Raw genomic sequence first — 20,753 nt, 5'->3', positions numbered from 1 at the left:
TCACATTTTGGGTCAGAAAAGGGAGATACTTATTTTATGGTTGCTTCTGTGCTGAAATGAAACTCCTCTCTCTTGTTGAAGAAGCGACTAGATCTCTCCCTAATGTAGCTTTGCTGTAGTTCAACCTTCATCAGTGTGACGTAATTGGCAGCTTGGAACGTACTCAACAGGTCCCGACAAAAAGATGGCCGACATGACAGCTCCCTAAAAGAGAAGCCAAGACAGGTTTACTTTTAATTAGTTATTTGATGCTGTAAAAAGGGGGCATGGCCTCATGATTGACAGCTCTGTGGACAAATGGGGCTCCTGCAGCGTTCTGTTCCCGAGTAGCAGAGTAGAGGAGGAACAGCAAGAGGAGACGTAACTAACACTAACACTACAGTCATTGAACTTTCCATAATGATGAAAGAGGTCACTTAGGTCACTTTTCAGTAGCCTTCTCAGCTGGTCTAAAATCGATATATAAAATTATATATAACATGTAATAGGTGAAGACGCATATAAAACTAAGGCCTTTGAAAAATCAGTGGAACTTTCTACAACGAAAGGAAAAAGTTTGTTCATAAATCTGCTGTTTGAAATTTTTGCTTTTACAGCTGTTTTGTATTTTCTCGACAAATCTGAATCTTATGGAGTGATTAAAAAGTAATCAGGAAAAGTGTAGCAGGACTTTTATTTTGAAAAGAACGTTTAGAGATCCCTTCAACTATTCTCCAATGTTTGTGTAACACTTTAATCACAAGAGAATTTATTTAAAGGTCTAAAACGTTCTCTGAATCGTCTTTATCATCTTAATCATTTACAGAAACCAAACACCTGAGGACGACCATGTGATCGGATCGAAAGCTCCACAACAGCTGTCCACTTTCTCCCTCAGGAGAAACAGGGCTGCTTCAGTGTCAACGTTCACACATGGTGCTGAGCGTCACTGTTTTGGAAAGTAAAAGTAGATCTGAAACGCGCGTGTGCATGTGTGTGCATGTGTGTGCGTGTGTGCTGTTTATACGTACACACACACTTAAGCCTCCCGCTCATCAGTTCCACATGTGCAGAAGAGAGAAGCAGCAACGTTTCAGTTCCGAAAACAAACCGACATGAAAGCAGCTTTCAGGAGACGCAAACAGACCAGGTGAACTGAAACCTTCGCCACACGTCACTGCGGTCTCGCTCTGACGTCCGCATCAAGCGTCCGTGTAGAGGAATTCATTCATGTGATGAAGAGGAACAATCAGAAACAGAGGTTTACTACTTATTGACTGGAGGAGAGGACGATATGTATCCGAATAGTCCGTCCCAGTTTGCAGCCTAGTTAAAACTTTTTTAAGTTTTAACTAGGCTGTCGTCTCATAACTAGAAGGTTCCTGGTTCGAATCCCGGCTCAGACGTAGGAGCCCTTTCTGTGTGGAGTCTGCATGTTCTCCCCGTACATGTGTGGGTTCCCTCCGAGTACTCCGGCTTCCTCCCACAGTCCAGAGACATGCTCGATAGGTTCACTGGTGTGAGTGTGAGCGTGAAGGGTTGTCTGTCTCTATTACCCCTTTCCCACATAAATTAGCGCAATGACGCAGGTTTTTCAGACCCGGGATGACCCGCGAATAAATGCAGATTGCCTCTTTTCCCATTGCCAGTGAAGTATACTCCTGTCCTTTTCTGCTGCGTCACTGTCTGACGTCACAAACGTGGCGGGGAGACAGGGTTAGTGAACAGTGAAGATGTTACGGTGGTTAGGGCTTTGTTGTATCTATTACTCCTTCAGTCTGTTTATCAAACTCGGCCTGTGACTGACTGGAGATCAGTCGAGGTGTAAGTGCGCCTCTTGCCCAATGGCTGCTGGGATTGGCTCCAGACAATGAACAGGATAAGCGGTATAGATGGTGGATGGTATAAAACTGGGACATGCAGGATGTCTTTATATTTGATCAAAAAACATTTTTTGCATGAAAATGTCTTCTTTGATTTTTTTCTCATCAGTCATTTTTCTGGCGATCGTTGCAGCTCTAAAGATGTGCACTTCACAGCAGAGAAACGGTTTATTATAATAATCAGAGAAAAGAAAGAGATCATGATCACACCCTCTAAACTTCAATCTGCTGCACAATCAGCTGCATCAGGTTCTTTTATCCCCCTCCCCCCCGTCTGTCTGTCTGTCTGTCTGCGTCCATCCAGCACCTGCCAGCACTTCAAACATCTCAAACCACTCTGCAGCCCGGCTGCTCTGCAAAGAGCTCTCCACCAACACCGACAAGCAGCAGGCCGGCTCTCCCTGCTCGTGCGGGGTTAGCGGGGGGCGGGTCTGTCGAGGGGGAGGTGTCTGTTACAACTTGTAATGAGATCTGCCGTGAGCACTTCACAGTGGCTGCTGTTGTTTACTCTAACGAATGGAGTGACGTCGGGAGCGTGCAGACTAATCCTGCAGCAGGAAACAAAGGCTGAGAGGCAGAGAGAATCAACTCTGCAGACGCGATCATAAACAGCACAGAGTCGTCAGCGCGGAAGAAAACATGCCTGCAGGGAGTCAACTGTAACTGACCATGAGCGCCGGAGGACGGGGCGATCAATAGCAGCCACTGATTGAAACTCAGACGTTCAATAGTTGTCCCACTTTAGGAAAGTGGAAGAGTGCAGCTGAACAAACAGCCGCTGGCCTCAGAGTTCATCACAACAGTCTCTTTCCAAGAACACAAAGTGATGTTGATTTCTGGCTAGCACAATACGAGAGCGTGGTCAAATTAATGCTAATAACATTCATCACACATGAGGAGAGATCTAACAGCCTTTAACACAAACACGACGACCGTCAGTCAGAGTGCAGCTTCCAGCCTCCACGTCAGACAGAAAACATTTCCACCGGACACCTCTCCAGCTCTTTCAGGTCTTATCTCTGTCACTTAATCAGACGTCTAGAAGTTAAGGTAGACACAAGGTGAGCTAAAGTTAGCAGCAGCTCGGCTCACAGCCCTAAACACTCGCCATTTGACAAACCATGATTTTTAACGTGAAACTTCTTGTGTTTTTACAGCTTTTAGAGATGCACGATATTGGATTTTTTGCCAATATCCGATATGCTGATATTTTCCTTTTTGCCGATTGCCGTTTTTGATACCGATTAGGCACATATGTTTTTCCCACCTAATTGCAGAGAACATCAAGTCTCCCCTGTAGTGGAATTGATATCGTGCCTACTCTTATTGTAGGGGCCACAAACTGCCATAAAGCAGACATCTTGCACCTGTCTTCACGCTTGACGGAAGAGGCGTAGAAAACTCACGTTTCTGAGTGCACCTGAATGCAGCATCCCCTCCCCCGGCACACGGCAGTGAGGGAGACATGCCCGGACTTGTTTACTGCACCTACTACGGAGACATCAGTGATCGCCGACGGACTCTTTTTATCGCGTGTGCGTCCATGAATATGTAAGTTAGTTCTGCAGTGATGTTTGGGTTACTGTTTGATGTTGTTAAGTCGGTAAAATGAAGAGAATGTGAGCTAACTGTTTACTCTTTATTTGTACACTCGCACCAAGTTAATGTCGTAGCATTACGTCAAGTTTTTTGGGGAATCATCGAGCATTTAGGCAGAATTAAAGCGTTTTATCTGCGGAAAATATCAGTAGAAAAATGACATGTCTGCTGACGTCGATGTCATTTTCAAGCCATAATCTGCAGGTACCGATAACGTGCCGATAATATCGTGCATCCTAACAGCTTTAATTCACCTGGTCTGTTTGTTTAGGAGAGGAGGGAAACTCTGTAGATACAACTCTGCTTAAAACGCCTTGAACGATGAACAATGAAGGAAATCTAACCTTATAACTGAGCTGACGCTGTTAGAAGCAGCTCACCTCGCAGCCCCTCATGACGCTGTGTGTGAGAGAGTCAAAGAAACGCTCATTTTTAACATGTAATTCAGAGGTTTTGCAGGATTTAATTATCTTTCATTTAAAAACTCAAACTGAAACCGTGCCAAAACACCAAGGCTAGCTGTTTCCCTGTGTTTCCAGTCTTTGTGCTAAGCTAAGCTAAACAGTTCCTGGTTAATAAACAGAAATATGAGTGGTTTCAATCCTCATTTCACTCTTTGAATCTAAAAGCGTCTCTCCTGAAACTGAAACATACATTTTTGTAGTAACCTGCTAAACATGGGGAAACACCCTAAAGCTACACAATAGCAAAGAGACATCTGATAGCTCGTCCTCCATGCCGCCCACTGATGATAAATTATTGACTCCAGGTTGACAATGTGACAAAAGACGGCCTCCTGAACGCGCTCTCTTTGTGCAGAGACCTGAAAGCTCCTCTGTCTGAGCCTCCTCTTCCACTCACTGCCTCCTCCCTCCCTCCCTCCTCTCCTCTCCCCCGTCCGGAGCTCCTCCCACACGGCTACTGAATGGAAAGGTGTCCCTGCATTAACCAAAAGTATCTGTTTGCTCAAAGCTGCTTTCACTTACAGGAGAGGCACTGCAGCTGCTCCTGTGAGGCAGCTTACAGCTAATACACTCACATGTTCATAGAGTCTGCGAGTAAAGTACAGTACGAACCCCCCCTCGGCTTCAAAGAGAGGCTTCATGCACTCGAGAATGCATGTGGTCTGATTAATAGCATTAGCGGAGGAAAGACCCGGCTACATCCTACCCATGTGGTGCAGGAAAATTCCTTGGAAACATGCAGACGGCTCGCCTGTAAACCCCCTCTGGGCCTATTGAAGACATGTGACCGTAAACGCGTAGTGGTTCCAGACGTGCTCGAGCATTGAGCAGGTTTTCACTCGGCACTCTCTGCTCCACAGGAAATGCACCTTGACCCCAAATCCCATGGTGGATGTGGAATCCAAAAAGCTCCCCGACTGGGGTCTCAAATCTGCCGCCGAGCTGTAAATATAACACCGAACTCCAGAAGGTCTGTGCAGGATGAAACTATCGAGCAAAGCAGTCAAACTTCTCCAAACCTCAGAGAAAGTTGCTGAAATTCATCGCACATTTGAAACCGTTTTAATGGCCTCTAACCAAACGTTTCTAAATTTGGAGCACGAGCCTGAGAAAATAAGCCAGGAAAGAATTTGCATCAGGGCGCTGGCATTTGGGTGCTGTGCAGATAAGAGCCCGGTAATTGCTCACATTTGACTTTTCAAACAGTGAATTCTGTAAAACCCAGACGCAGCGTGCAGCTTGATGAGGACGAATTAGCTTTCGCCTTCCTGAAACAAATAAAGGAGAAAGTGTTCGGGGCCGAGGGTTGTAACTTAAGCATGAAAATGTTTTCCAGACCATGAAAGGATGAGGAGTTCTGAAACGTTCACCCTCCTCTCCTCAGACATACAGAGCCCGAGTCTGCTTTCTCAATCACTGGCACAGAAACACGTATTACAACAGAAAAGGCCGTATTGCAAAACACAGAAGAGACGCAGTTCAACAACATTCAAAAAGACTGAGGTGTTGTGTCTTAGCGCTCCATGAGTGAGACGCTGAAGCTGGAGAACATCCTGTTAGCATTTAAGGAAGCATAGCTCGTATTTTTCCAGATGGAAGACCAATCCCATAATAGTGAGTTAAAATGAGATATGGTTCATTTCCATCATGACTGTTTGCATTATGGCTGAACAATTCATCAAAATGTTATCGAAATCGCAATATGGCAAACTGTCATTTCCAGATCAGGAGGTGCATTATATGTTAGAGTTGAGATGTGTGTCAAGAAACCTTTTTATTTAAACACTGTGCTGCAGAGATGTTCCGGCCCACACATCATACACAGGCCTAAGTACCAAATATATTTGCTCGGGGCAGATGCGCAAAGATCGCACCATAAGCATTCTAATATGTTTTTTCATATTGAAATCACAATTTAAGTCAAAATAATCACAATTAGATATTTGTTCAGAATCGTTCAGCCCTGGCTTTAAACAAAACTAAGACTCTAATGCTAGCTGGCCATGCTAGCTGATCTGTGGAGCTGTACTTTGGGACAGTGGAGTCTTGAGCTAAATGCTAACATAAGCATGCTAACATGTCCACCATAGCTGTGTCTCATTCCAGGGGCTGCATCCTTCGAAGGAGGCGGTCTACGGAGGGTGCGCAGAGGCTAAGGCCGAACTGAAATGAGACCGTCTGTTCTACGGAGGATTTCCTGTTTGTGTCTCCAGCTGTTCCTCCCTTAACCTTGCATCCTTAAAAGCCGCTCCTGTCACCTAGCAACAGGTAGCTAGCGGGCTAACTAGCATGACTAACGTCATGTAACTTAACCTATTATTTGAAGACAATTTGTGTCAAGGCCCCTTTTGCATAGCAACATTTGTATCTCTGGCTACTTGATTGAGTTGAAAAGTGAATTCCTCAGCCGTTTAAGAGTCCGCCATCTCGTTTGAATTGCCGCGCAATGAATCTCGGGATACGTTGGGCTGTGAAGGATGCACCTGATGGATGCTTTGAGGACGCATTTGAAGAAGCCTTCGCCGCGCCGCTGTGACGCAATCAGACATAAAATACGTCCTTCGAAGGATGCACCTCCTGACATTGGACACAGCTACTTTCACAAGCACAGAATATTTCAGTTTTTTGCCCTTATTCCCAAAAGATTCTACTCATACGAAGCTGTTTTCATGGCTAATAAATGTGAATAATCCACAAATATTTTGGGTAACATGCAGTCGAATAGGCTTTGATTAACCCAAACATTGCAAACTGTTTGCTGCGTGACTTGCAAACAGAGCTAACTGCAAACAGGGAACTGCACCGTGTACATGTGATCCCAGAACACCCCACATATCTAACAGGAAAACACTTTGGATATGTGGATATGGTTGTTTGTGTATGCACCGATGCTTTTACATAAATGACGGTCCTAATAGATAAATAAAGTTCAAGATTCACTGCTCTATTCTGACCTGTAATGTATCCTGAGGGGAACATGAATGTATGGACCAAATGTCCTGGAGATCCATCCAGCTGTTGGCGACATATTTGACTCCAACCCATAAATGTCAACTTCATTTAGCATTCATGAAGAAGTCAGGATTCGTCCTCTGGAGACTGGTGCTGAACTAACAGACTATTTCCATCCATAGATCCACGAGCATGGCTAAAGTAACATTAGCTTGTTGTTAGCACAGTCACACAGCGGCTGTTTTCTGTAGCACGTGTAGTAAACTAACCCTCCAAAGGATTGATCTGTGTGAGCTGTCCCACTGACTTCTCCTGTCTAAACACTTCCACCAGTTCTACAACACAGCAGTGGAGAACAATCCCCCTCCCTGAGACGAGGAGTCGGGTTATGTCAAAGTGATTCGACACAGGTCAGTATCTTCTGACACACCACACATCAAACCCGGAGCTCCAGGCTACAAAGAGGAGGCCGTTTCCTCCTGACTGAAAGCTTCTCGTTAGCAGCAGATAACAAGATGTTTCGGTTAATTATGCAAGGCGCTCGATCAAACCCTGACCGTGTTCGCGCAGGATCGGCTTACAGACAGACGGAGGAAGAAGAATGGAGGTAGGATGAGGAGATATGAGAGTCTGTCAGCGGAGGGTCACAGGTTGAAAGCTGGGAGTCGTCCAGAGAGAAGAATTCGACCAGTATTGTTTTTTTGAGGCCGATACTGACACCTATTTTACAACATGCATAAACAATCAGATCAGTTTTATTGCTTCCATAGAATATGAATAAGTGAAAAACATGCATCCGGACTCTTCCTCTGATCGTCCCCCTGAGCGGCTGAGCTCAGAGCACGCTCATAAAACTTCCTGCGATGGGACGTGTGCACGGCTGGACGCTCCTGGGACCTCTGCGCTTCCATGTCAGCCTGTGACCCCATCAATCAAGAGAAACGAGACCGAGCTCCGACAGCGTGACCGGGGCGACATGATTGGTTTGTCGGGGAAGCTCCTGTTGGGATTTATAGTCCGGCTTTGTTGACCGCGATAGCGAGCGGAGGAGCGCAGGAATATCAGCATCCAGTGACACTCCGGTGTCAGAGTTCAAGTTTCAAACAGAAAGGGAGAGGAGAGGACCCAGGTGCTGGACTGGTGCAGAGGTAATTTATTAAATAGACAAAAGGCAAAGTCCAAAACGCTTGCTCAGAAATAATCCATGAAAAGATCCAACTATAGTCCAACGAAAAAGGAAGAACAAACACAGGAAACTGGAAACAAAGTTACAGGAGGAAGGACGACAACGAGCGGGCACAGGGACATGGGACGACAAAGACTAGATACACTGGGGAGATGAGACTACTCGGGCACAGGTGAGACAATCAAGGGAGCAGGTGAAAACAATAAGGGCGGGGCACATAATCAAACAGGCGGGAAAACACAAAGGCAGGAAGTAAAACACGACAAGACATAGATGGGGCAAGAACTGCAAAATAAAACAGGAAATGTTCTGAACAAACAAATCAAAAACATAAACAACAGAACTCGTGACATCCGGACTTCTATCAAAACCTCTGCATGCTTCTTAAGCAGCCGCCCTGACAGATGACTAATAGACTGATAAACGTCTGCTGAGACGTCTCCTGCCGAGAAACAGACAGAGGGGTGCTCACTTCCCTGAAGCGTCTTTGAGTCAGACCGAGACTCACAGAATTATTCACTCTTTTTCTGGGAGTTAGAGGAGAAGCTTGATACCGCACCCATACCTGTCAAAGGCTGAACCGAGGGCATTACAGAGGCGATATCATCCCTGTTGTCTGGCTAGCTCCTATGCTAAAAGTAAGCCTGTTTGTGCTAGCATCAGGACACTTGTAGCCGGCTATACACAGGACGTCAGGAGCTTCTCATAACTCATAAGTCGTCCTTCTCTTTGGAAATCATAAACAATTTTAGTCACTAAAAAAATATCATGCAAGCACTATTTTCTGCATCTTTATAACTGCATGTGAGTTTAATCAGCGGCGAAGCATCGAGCTGCGGGATGGAAAACATCACATGACACAGACAGACAGTTGGTTGACTGCATTTAGAGAAAGCGACACTCTGCAGCCGCTCATGTTTAAGGTAGTAAAAGGAACATTTCAGCACAGGAGAGAGAGAGAGAGGGAGGGAGGGAGGGAGGGGAATCCACTGTTTTTACATTCCCTGCTTTGTCACCGCCGCTCTCTGACTCTCTTCTTCTTTTGTTAAAAGAAGGCTGCATCATGGGAACAGAGGAATCTGATGACAGGAAGCATTCTGCGAGGTGGCCGGCGCTGACTTTACACATCCTATTATGAAACGCAGCGAGCAGATGCAGTCATGGAACAAAACTTCTTCTTACTGAAACGTCACAGGCGATCGCAGGTTGAGTCAGTTTCCTGAAACTTGTCAGATGCTGTAATCTAAGAAAACAAAGATGTAGGTCGGGATGCTCGGGCGTCGCTGGTTAGTCAAAGTGGGGAGTGTAAAGCGGTGACAAGTCTGATGAATGATTCGCTTTAGGGGCACTTCCTGTATATCTGTCACACAGAGACAAGTGCCTGCAGGGTGAATTAAGTGAGTCCTGCATCCGACACTCTGCTGATGAACGCCCTGACCTCGATTACACTCTGAAAGGAAGCGAGATAAACGCATGATTCTTCTTTATTCAGTGTTTTCCTCAGCTAAGAAGCACAAATTGACAAAGGGGTCCGGTCCATGTCTGTCAAACGGAACAAATGGAATCCAAGTTGTACCAGATATTTAATCCAGATCTAGAAATCCCGTCTTTTGCCATCATGGAACAGCTGACCGATCGTCCTCTTTAACTCTCCACAAAATGTGGTTTCTTCAACCTCCAAAAACAAAAAGATGGGCGCGTCCAGAAGCATCGCATCATGTTTAATAAAACTGCCGCATCAAACGTGCTCCCTCCTTCTGTTTTTTCAAAGCAACATGTCATCCTTTGTTCCTGGATCAGGTCAATGAACCTGATTACCAGTGCTCTTAAAGGGACCACATATTAAAGATGGCTTCAAACGTCACCTGTGCTTCAGAAAGTTCAATCAAATATAAATAAATGCAGTTTTTATTTCTGATGTATTGCTTGAACTCATTTTAAACTTTGTACATTATTTCCCTGAAACCCTGGATCGACCCTTCTGCTGGGATAATACCTTTTAGATCAAATGCATCAAATGCTACTGAAAGGTTTTAACAAAAGCTTCTGAAGGTTTGATCAGAATCAAAACAACTTTTCTTTCTTGAAGAATTTTCCATTTTCAGGATTTGATCACATCTGAAATGTGATCAGATTCCTGTGGGACTGAGTGGATGTTATCTGTGAGCTGGCTCGTCTGAGCGGGGGAATGTGGGTGTGTGCTGGGAGTGTTTGAGGTGTGGGAGATGAGAGGTGGGGGGCGGGAGGTTTACAGGCAGAGACCGATTGAAGGTACTGCTGCTCATTTCCTTATAAGGACAAACCTGGACAGATTATCTGCAGCAGATCACACCTGAACCCCGCCCGCCCGCCCGCCCGCCTGCCCTCCAGCTGTGAAAATAAACATCTCAAAAACAGACGTGTGCTTCAGTTTGTTTGTTTGTTAAAGACACCAACAGGTAAATAAAGTCCTCCTGTGTGTTGTTTAAGGCACATCTGGCAGCGAGTACCTGACACACCTGGTCTGCAAACACATTTAGATTCACAGATAAGAGAGTACCACGCAGCGCCCGCACACTCGGGGGGTCAGGTTAAGACTTGCAGAGGACACAAAATATTCGAAGCACTCTCTGACACGCCGGGTTCATGTGCGTCAAAGAGAATTGCAAAATAGAGCCAAAGGAAAAGTCCTGACCTGTGCAATACAGAGCAGCTCGACACTCTAACTGCGTTTGTGTCTCTGGGACACGATAAGGCCGACTCTGACGGTTAAATGTTTGCCGTTCAATTATCGCAAACAATGAATTGTCTCCAGGCTACAGAGAAGCAACACACAGGGAAGCACACGGAACAATTAAAAGTCGGTTTTTCATGCAATGACTTTTACGTTTTATTGCTTTTTCTTTAGTTCTTGACATCGTTACTCTGTGCTGACGGAGAGCAGTTCTGTGCACAGGAAGGTGCGAGGCAATAACGAGAACAGCATCAATTAGAAAATACTTCATAAACAGCTGAACGATTGATGGCTGACGATTGGCTCGGCGCTTTGGGAGGGGTTACTAAAAACGCCATTTGAGTAAATTGAGAAAACAGAGCATGTATGAAGACGACGACGAGATGAGAATGTTCACTTTCTTCATGTGATTTTCACGATCACGCTTTGATTGATCTATTTCATGTGGATATTTCATTTGGTCATACTGTCATTGTTCATGTCCTCATGATTAACTGTGCGGCTCTTTAAGGGAGGGATTGCAAGAAAGCACTGATACACTTGGATGTAGCGAAATAACGTTGTATGATACTGTATTACCTCTTAATGATTGTTTCAAATGTTAATGCCTTTACTCTGCACAAAAAGAAGTGCTTTGATGTTGGATGTTAGAGGGACTGTGAGAAGAACAAATGCAGGTCCAACTTACTTTAAAATGTGATTGTCAGATTTTATGCATAAGGTTTAATCCATACGGAAGCTCTTGGCGGACATGCATCCACACGGTTTATTTACTCCCGCGAGTTATTTCTGGTCTTTTTCTCGATACCTCGACTTATTTTTCCCCGAGAAAACGGAGCTTGTTTTTCTCGTGATAATGGGCCACATTAATCCATTATAACGGGAAAACCAGCTTTGTTATCTCAAGATAACGGGAACAATAAGTCTAGATCTCAAGAAAACGACCAGAAATAACTCGTTATCACAGGAAATCGTCACCCGTGTGTATCTAACGTATTGTGTCCTATCCTATCGTTTCATATGGTATTGTATGGTATCATTTAGTATCCTGTATTGTATCTTATCTTATTGCAGCGTATCGTACTGTTTCGAATTGTATCCTATCCTATCGTTTCACATGACACTATCTTTTCTTATGTTGTCGTACAGTATTGTATCTTATCTGCCAGCGCATCGTATCAAAACGTGATATAGCTCTGCAAGATTCTTCCCAAAACTCTTGGAGGAAGCTCGTCCAAGATTCTGCTCGGTCTGTTTAACACTGAGCAGGTCCGAATGTTTTAAACATCTCAACAATAATAATGTTTTGCTCGGTGGGAATCATCAGCAGCAAGTCTGATTGCTGCACACATGCATATGGATGAATGTGTGACAGTAAACTACACTCGCCCTGCGACCTGACGGGGGGCTGCTGTCTCCCTGCTCAGCCTGTGTTTGTGTGAGTCAGATCTCAACACAAGCCCTCATCGCTGCTCTCTGTGGAGAGGAACAGATGAATAAAACATGTCTCTCTCTGCAGGATGATGAGATCAATGAGGGTCATGAAGGCGCAGAAATAAGCCCGTCATTAAAAGAAACTGTTCCACCACGATGGACTCGTGATGGTCGAGGAAGGAGGGGATGTGGGGATGCAACTGTCTGATGTTTAGAGCTGCAATCAATAAACGCTTATTCGATACGTTTGAAGCAATTATATCATCATCAATTATTTTGATAATCGATTCACCAGGTTAGGTTATATTTTATTCAATTCACACTTTTGTCAGTCAAATCTTTCTGCACTCTAGTGTTTGACTTAACGCAGAGCAATGCAGGAGCTGTCAACCTTTTCATCGATCAAAGTTTTTCATAAGAGCTAATTCATCTAAAGAGGTCTCTTCCTCTTTAAAACAATTACACCTGGTGATTAAAACAGGTGAAATAATAAATAAAGCAGCTTCACGTTGAAAATTTGTCTTTTTCAGACAATAGTGAGAAAAGGGGAGCTGCAAGCTAAGCTGCTGCTAGCTTGTTTGTCAGTGCTTAGCTAGCTTGTTAGGTTAGGAGGTTTGAAACAGGAGCGAAGTGTTCGCAGAAAAACGACAGTAGCGTGATTTGACACACTGAGAAAGTAGTCGAAAGCTGCACTCGGTTAAACGTCGGTCTTGCAGGTAAAATATAAGAATCATGTAGGCTGATAACGGTGTCGGGTTTGGGGCTAAACTGAAATAAAAATGACATACAGTCAAAGGTCCGTATTAAACAGGCAGGTCTGATTCTGGTACAGCCCAAAACTTCTCATTCAAGCTTCTAAAATATGAATATTCTGGATTCTTTTCTCCTCTTTGATAATAAACTGAATAACTTTGGTTTGTGGATAGAAGAAGACATCTGAGGACGTCCACTGAGACTTTGATCTACATATTTCACACATTTATGGACCAAGTAATCTATTAATCTTAAAAAATAATGGACAATGAAAGTAATCCCGCTCCTTCAGGCCTGAGTAAACCATCTCTTTATAACATGAAGAGTTTTCATACTGAAAAGCCACCCAGAAGAAGTCCTGTGATGCCTAAAGAAGGCCAACCTGCTGTTCACACCTGACATCAGCCCTGCATACCTTCCCTTTATTTCCTTTAATTTCGGCCGGTAGCAGCCTGCTGCCGATGACATAATCCAGGAAACCAGAAGCCTTCACAGCGCAAGAAAGTAACTCGGGGAAAAAGTTTTTCCAGCGGCAGCGAGAGGGGCTGATTATTACCATTTTTGGGCACGCTTGCTCCCATTGCAAGCCCAGCCCAAACCGCAGCGCTTACTCAGATTCCACAGCGCTTTTCTTCCCCGTTTTTCAAAGAGGAGGAAAAAGTATGGGGAGCAGGAGGGAAAAAAGTAACAGCCCTTCTCGAAACAGGCCATTCATGCTCTGTGTGGAAACGGGCAGCAGCTGTTAGACGCGTGTGGATGATTTGGACTTGTTAAGACATTATAAGGGTGTCTTACAGCCCTTTATTTTAAAGGTGACCCAGATTAAAGACCTCATATTCACCCAAAATGAACCAATCTCCCAAACTGTGGCCACAATGCAGAAAACAAGCTCACAAACACCCAGAATCCACGCGTAAAAACTGCAAACTGCTACATAAAGGACACGCAAAATAAGTTATTGTGCTGTTAACCCCCTCCTCACACACACTCTATCCCTCTGCTAGTTAAGCATGCCCTAATCCACGTCGCATCATAAACCAGATGACAGGAGGGGCCAGGCACACACCATATGCAGCCAAGCGCATGGCTGACATCTGTTGCGCTGGAAAGGTGGGCGCCCTGTCCGGTTTTTAATCGTTTCCCTGAACCCCCCACCCCTTATTTTCTATCCTCCCCCTCCTGCTGCAAAGATAATCGTTAGGCCGCCTGCATGTAAATGTTGCTGCAGGATATTTCATAACAGGATGTGTGCCAGTGTGTTGCGAGATTTGGAGGCGAGAGAAGTTTTTGGGAAGAAGAATCCGGCTCCTGATGAAAGTCGGACAGGTGATTTAACAAAAAGAGAACGAGCGTAATAACTAAACAGTAACCAGCCGGTGTTTGGTGCTGCTGGCTGATCAATATGCTTTCAAAGTACTCAATCATCCCCATTAAAGTGTGATAATAATAATATTAGCCAGCTTCATTATCCGCACTTCCGCACCTTTACACCGGAGGTAGAAGGAAGTCAGTCTCACCTTTCTCTGCTGCTTCTCCCAGGCTGGATCCAGGAGCAGATCTCGATCCCAGTCATCTTCTTGGTGCATGTAATCTTCTTCTCCATCGTACTGATCCATATTATACATGTATCTATAAAGCTGGGTTTATATATATCCTACAAAGACGCTTGTATGTCCCCCGGTCCTCGGCGAGGTGATGTTTTACAGCAGCTCAGTCTGCTCTTCGCCACGCATTCAAGACGGTGTGTGGATGAAATTAACGGTCCACCCCCGGCTTCCCTCTCTCTCTCTTTTTCTCTCTCGCTCTCTCTCTTTCTTTCTGGCTCTCTCTCTTTTCCCCTCCAACTCTGCCTCTTTTCTCTCTCTATCTGCTCGAGTTTTTCGCCCGGCAGGAGCTCTCAGCGGTAGGCAGGCGGGCAGGCAGGCAGTAGGCAGGTCCAGTGTCGAGGAGCGACAGACGCAAAAACTTTGCTTCAGACAAATTGAATCGATAACCGACCGAAGATTCTGATTGGACGCTCTGGGGGGAACATGGCCCGCCTCCTCAAAGCGGATTGGCTGGTTTGGCTGTCATCATGGAGGCTTAGGTTGATCCAAACATCTGACTGTTTGACTGCTGCGAGGAGACTTCAGGCTGTAATTAGCATAAAACAAGTGTAACGCGTTACTTTTTAACGGTTCAACCAAGGCACCGAACACGGAAACTTATCAAGAAGTACAAAAAACATTGTAAACCATCGCTAACAGATCGGTGTTATTACAATTAGGCGGATTATAGAAGTGGTTTAGGACGTAGTTAAATCCTTTAGCATTAAGAAGTAGTGGGAAGTATCTAAGTGCATTTAAGTACAGTATGACTTTTTCTTACTAAAAATAGTGGAGTACCTCATAATTGTACTCAAGTTCAGTAATTCCATTTCAATTGTGCGCAAGTACAAATGTACGAACTGGTGGTCACGTTTCTTCTTTTAGGGTCAAAGATCAGTAATGGAAAGTTACTAAGTACATTTACCGGTACACAAGTACTTTTATAATATTCTGTTTTTTTAAACAACTTCTGGTTCACTACATTTAAGATTTTCCAAACAAAACATGATCAATTAATAACAAGAAGGATAATGTGCTGTATAGATCAAACTGTACAACAGTGAATAAAGTAGATAGTTTTATTTGGCTCCATCAGCTGTAACATTAAAACACTGCTTACATGTTAAAGTTGTTATATTCCAATGAAATTAAATATATAACTCTAAGAAATGGATTGTTGCACCCGACAAGTCTTTTCTTTAACACTTATATTTTATTTGAGAAGGCTTCTTTTTCCATCATTTATTTCTATATAACTCAGGCCATTATTGTGCTCGTCCATCTTAAGCACTCCAACATGCAGTGAACAGTATTTGCGCAGCACTTGAACCTCCCAGTCATTCAGAAAAGAAAGGTGAGTCATGGCGCAGCTCCTGTAAACATGTGAACTGAAGGCCAGGTCTGTCTGCCTTGTAAGGTAAACTCACTCTCTCCCTCTCTCTCTCTTCCTCTCTCTCTGTCTCCCTCTGTCTTTCCGTCACACTCACACATTTTCACACACACAGAGCAGGAAAGATGCCGACAAGGGGTAGCCCCGACAGTCAGGAGAAAGTGGAGTGCTCTTCCATATATGGACAAACTTCCAAGAGAGAAATGTTTGGGAAAGTGATGTCACGGACAGGGAGCAGGCTGCCAGCTCGAGGCTGAAGGAAGCAGACTCCTGTTGAGAGCAGCAGCAGCCCGGCGGTGATAAAAGTCCACCGTAGAACAAAACCAAAAGTAGCTGACTGCAACTCGTTAGTAATGCAGTCTGGACGGTGCCAGGGGGATAATTATACACATTTTCCATTAGCTAATTAACCTACAGTCATTTGAAAAACAAAATGACTCATTACATTTACATTTAAATTACACAGTTTAGAAAAACTGTTGGCTAAAAGTGAATAAGTGTTCTTTATCTGTGCGTGTTAATAGCTGCATTTCATTATTGTGTCTTTGAATGGACAAATGGATGTTTTAGATATATTTCAAGCACTTATTCATGATGTTAGCTTGAGAGAAAACCATTTCTACCATTTAATAATTTAAGCTAGCATCCAACCACGTATCTGTGACATGTTGCTGCTAGCGGTGCGCGTCAGCCTCCTCCAGGGTTGTCCCTCATCCATTCTGTTTGTGATTTTCATGGACAGGATCTCAAGGCGCAGCCGGGGGGAGGAGGGTTCCTGGTTTTGGGACCTCAGAACTTCATCTCTGCTTTTTTCAGATGATGTGGTTCTGTTGGCCTCATCAAGCTGGGACCTCCAGCTGGCATTGGGGCGGTTTGCAGCTGAGTGTGAAGCAGCATCTTGGGGTCTTGTTCACGAGTGAGAGTAAAATGGATCGTGTGATTGACAGGCGGATCGCTGCAGCGTTGTACAGACCGTTGTGGTGAACTGGCAGCTGAGCCTGAAGGCAAAGCTTTCGGTTTACCAGGTGATCTACGTTCCAACCCTCACCCGGAGGAGACCCCGGGGTAGACCCACAGCTTGCAGAGGGATTATAAATCCTGTCAGGACTGGGAACACCTCGGAATCCCGCAGGAGGAGCTGGAAAACGTTGCTGGGCTAAGCGGAAGATAAGTATATATGGATGGATGCTGCTGCTAGCTTTTATTTATCTGTTACTTTTCGCTCATTGTATTCATCCGTTGGTCTTAGCCAACTGATTCTACTCTTTATCCATTACTTAGCTATCTCAACCATCTATTCAATGAAGTACTCTAAGCTAGCTATCTTAATCATATATCTATTGCGTTAAGCTAACTATTTCCAATGCTAACTGTTGCTCTCTCTGCTAGCTTATCAAATAGGAGGCAGAGTGAGGCAATTAAAGGACAACATTGATATGAATAGGAAATATAGGACCCAGTATTTTTGGAGCTTGACCATATTGGACACAAATTCAATTTAATTTAATTTAATTTTCAAGTTTCAAGGGGCGCCGGTTTAGCTTAGCGGTTAAATCATGCGTCCCATGTACAGAGGCTACAGTCCTCCACGCGGCGGCACGCGGCTCATCTCGCACCTCGGCCCTTTGCTGCGTGTCATCCCCACTCTCTCTTCCCCTGTTTCCAACACGGTCCACTGTCCTCTCTCCTTCAATAAAGGCATTAAAGGCAAAAAAACCCCTGTTTCAAATGAGTCCAACAAGTTTTGGGAAGCCGTTACTAAATTTCTCCCTGTAAGAGATGACCAAACTTATGACGAATGATCTTCTGTACCACATTTCCTTGCACTTCATTCAATATCCGACATGATATTACAGTGAAAACGACAAACATTAACCTGCTCGTGGCAACAGATTACAAGTTGGGCAATCATCAAGTCAATTGGCTCCATCCTCTCTGGACATCTGTGTATGACAGTCGAGATATTTCAGTGTGGACCAAAGTGGTGGACCGACTGAGTCGCTCATCCCTGGGGTCATGCTGTTGCCATGGCTAAAAAGGCTTTTACTCCGTTTGTACTTCAATTGCTTCTGGTTTTTTTAGCATTTGTCTCTTTTACTTCTCATTTAAACACAGCCAGTTTGCCGCACTAAAGACTTCAATAGGTCCAGGCCACAGAGCAGCAACAGGAGCTCTAATTGGCCGACTGACAAAAGAGGCTCTTCCTCCCAACGCTGCAAATGATAGCTTATTAAACGCATCAATTAACTCATTCTAATTAACCACTGAAATGTGTATAATTATTCTGGCAGCACACTCCAGACTGCACGGTTTAATCTGGGCAGACTGGAGACATTTCACCGGGTCCAGCTACTTGACGTCAACATAATGCTATTCAGCAGAAGCTTTGCAGAGGAGCTGAGGCTGCTGTCTGAGGCACACAGGTCATGTGAAGAGCCGGTGCAGTCGGCTCTGTCTGGTCTCTGGCATTTTCCCAAGGTATTCCAGTCATGTTGGGAGGGGAATTCCTAAATAGCCGTCCTTGTTGTCAAAGCTAAACCATGTATGGGATACTGCCGCACAACCATGATAATCCTATTGAGTTGTACATGTGTTTGGGTTTGCGGTCAAACAACTTGAGCCAAAACACCATCTGGGACCAAAGGAAGCACGCTGTAGGATAAAGAATGTCACAGCTCCATCTAAAGGGAGAGGTTTGACCTTTTGGAAAATAATGCAGCAGTGGGCGGGGGCTGGCTACGACCGAACGCTCAGGAATCAAATGCAAGATCTGATACAAGTCAAAGGATGTAGGACGTTCACATATTGTGTCCTCCATTAAATTCAAGCTACTGCCAAACAAGTCCAAAGAGTTTAAGGTATTATTTCTCTGACAACTTTTTACTTTTACCCCCAACAGTTATTTTCATTGTAGTAAATGTCTGTTTAGTCTCTATCTTTGCATTTGCGAAACTGAGATCTTCTGAATATAATGTAAACAGGTGAGATCTATAAAGACTCTCCCCGTACAGAAGAGAGAAATGAGCTGTAGAGACCAGAACTGTTTTCTTGTTCCAGGCTGTGAACATGTTTTATTCGCTGTAAAGTTGGACATCTTAACATGAGCCCTAATTGGTCTTTCTTGGCTTTTGGAGACAGCATCTAGTGGCCACTCGAGGAACTACAGTTTGTTTGGCATCATTTTTCAACAGCAGAGGTTAACGCTTGCAAACAACCCCACAACCGCCATCCGACTTTCATTCAACTGACCCTGAACTCTGATTGGTGCAGGGAAGGATATGTCAAACTGAGCCCGGCCAGAACAAGTCCAGAAATCTCTCATGTTAAATACACTTCTAAACAGAAAAGAATGTCTTCTTGTTGGGACCAAAACACTCACAGACAGAAGCTGATAGAGGCAGGATGGATCTTTTGAATGAACACACGCTTGCTCATGAAAGTCCTCCAGGGCTGTGGCTGATCTGGGCTGAAGGAGGGTGGTGCTGCTATAGAGCACACATAACCAGTTAACCTCCCTGAATAAATAAGATAAAACACTCCATTGTCTGCTAATGGTTTGTTTCTCTGCTAATGTGAGCAGCCAAACATGCCTTTCTGTTGTAAGTAACCTTACTTAATTCTTTTAGGAGATCTGCGACATACTTTCTCCGTAAACATTTTGATTGACGTCGCAGCTTTAAAACTGGAGCGTGAGCTGTCCAAAAAGCTGACTCTCTCTTCATTGGTGGCCTGTAATTAATCATCAAGCCACACGCAGCCCAGCAGGCACGCTCCAGTCAGAAAGTAAACAAGCCCAAAGCATACAATATGCCTGTTTGAATGCTCGTCTCAGGGGAAGCATGGGGGTTAAATGAAGGGTGCATACTTCCTGCAGATAAGTGACGGCCTTCACTGAGAAGTTCAAGACAAGAGAGCAACTCTCCGCTACACGTCCGATTACCGCTCCACGGCCGGCTCGAGAGGCCGTGTTTTCTTTTGTAATCTTTCCACACAGCCTCCGGTGTGCCCTCTGCTTTGTCTGGCAGGAGAGTGCCGTCGCTCAGGCTCTAGACAGGAGACGACTGGCATGGCCTTTTCCTCAGACTGAGATGACATCATGTGTTTCATGGACAACCATGACACAGCTGGTGAATCTTAGTGGGTGTGGTGAAATTATCTGCTGAACAGATACCCGTCCATTTATGGTTATTCACCTCATGACGGGACGATTTCCTGTCTTTAAGGGAAGCAGATTTTTTTTTTTTGCTGTACTTTTAATTTGAAAATATACTTGATAAGAACTTCAGTAACAAAATCCCAAAACCAGCTGAGGTCTTGTTCTTGGTAGTTTTTGAGGGTAAAAGTGCAAATAGTAGTATTTTATTAGCTGAATGTCATTTTTTTTTAAAAATTAGAATAAATTTAAGTCAAGTATTACTCTTATGTGCAGCTCTGGATCAGATTTATGGAACTTTATAGTAAGTTTCAGGTCGTTTTTTATCCGTCAAGCCCTCAACTTTTAGTTCTGGATCACTCTCACATCTCTCAGAGCAAAATCTTATGACCACCTGTATGATTCCTCATTGGAACCATAGACTGTATAAAAAGATGGCCGACATGACAGCTCCCTGAAAGTGAAGCCAAACCCTCTCTGTCGCCCCCTGCTGACTGGCTGCAGTATAGCTCATAAAGCCCGCCTCCTCCATGTTAACAGATGGGACATGAGTCAAACTATAAAATCAAAATACACGTACAATACACGTTTTTCTCAAACATGGTTTCTGTCATTATAGTTAGTTCTTATCATGCTGATTTATGTCCATGTGTTCATTTTT

At 44.4% G+C, this 20,753-nt stretch overlaps 1 protein-coding gene across 5 annotated transcripts in view; it reads right to left on the bottom strand.

Annotated features, from left to right (window-relative positions):
- The window catches only part of actn1 (actinin, alpha 1), a 68,708-nt gene extending 53,811 nt beyond the window's left edge, over nucleotides 1–14,897 (bottom strand). For all 5 annotated transcript variants that reach the window (XM_069662412.1, XM_069662414.1, XM_069662415.1 and 2 more), the window contains exon 1: nucleotides 14,481–14,897. In XM_069662412.1, coding sequence (XP_069518513.1) covers nucleotides 14,481–14,588 — 108 coding nt within the window. In that variant the 5' untranslated portion in view covers nucleotides 14,589–14,897. The remainder of the gene's footprint in view (nucleotides 1–14,480) is intronic.
- Between the last annotated feature and the right edge of the window lie 5,856 nt (nucleotides 14,898–20,753).

Source organism: Semicossyphus pulcher, unplaced genomic scaffold (genome assembly GCF_022749685.1).
Source record: "Semicossyphus pulcher isolate SPU_LCO1_2020_fin unplaced genomic scaffold, fSemPul1.0.p SCAF_14, whole genome shotgun sequence".
In the NCBI taxonomy this organism is placed as follows: domain Eukaryota; kingdom Metazoa; phylum Chordata; class Actinopteri; order Labriformes; family Labridae; genus Semicossyphus; species Semicossyphus pulcher.
The sequence above is the reverse complement of the archived record's forward strand: the minus strand, read 5'-3'. Positions and strand labels throughout refer to the sequence as shown.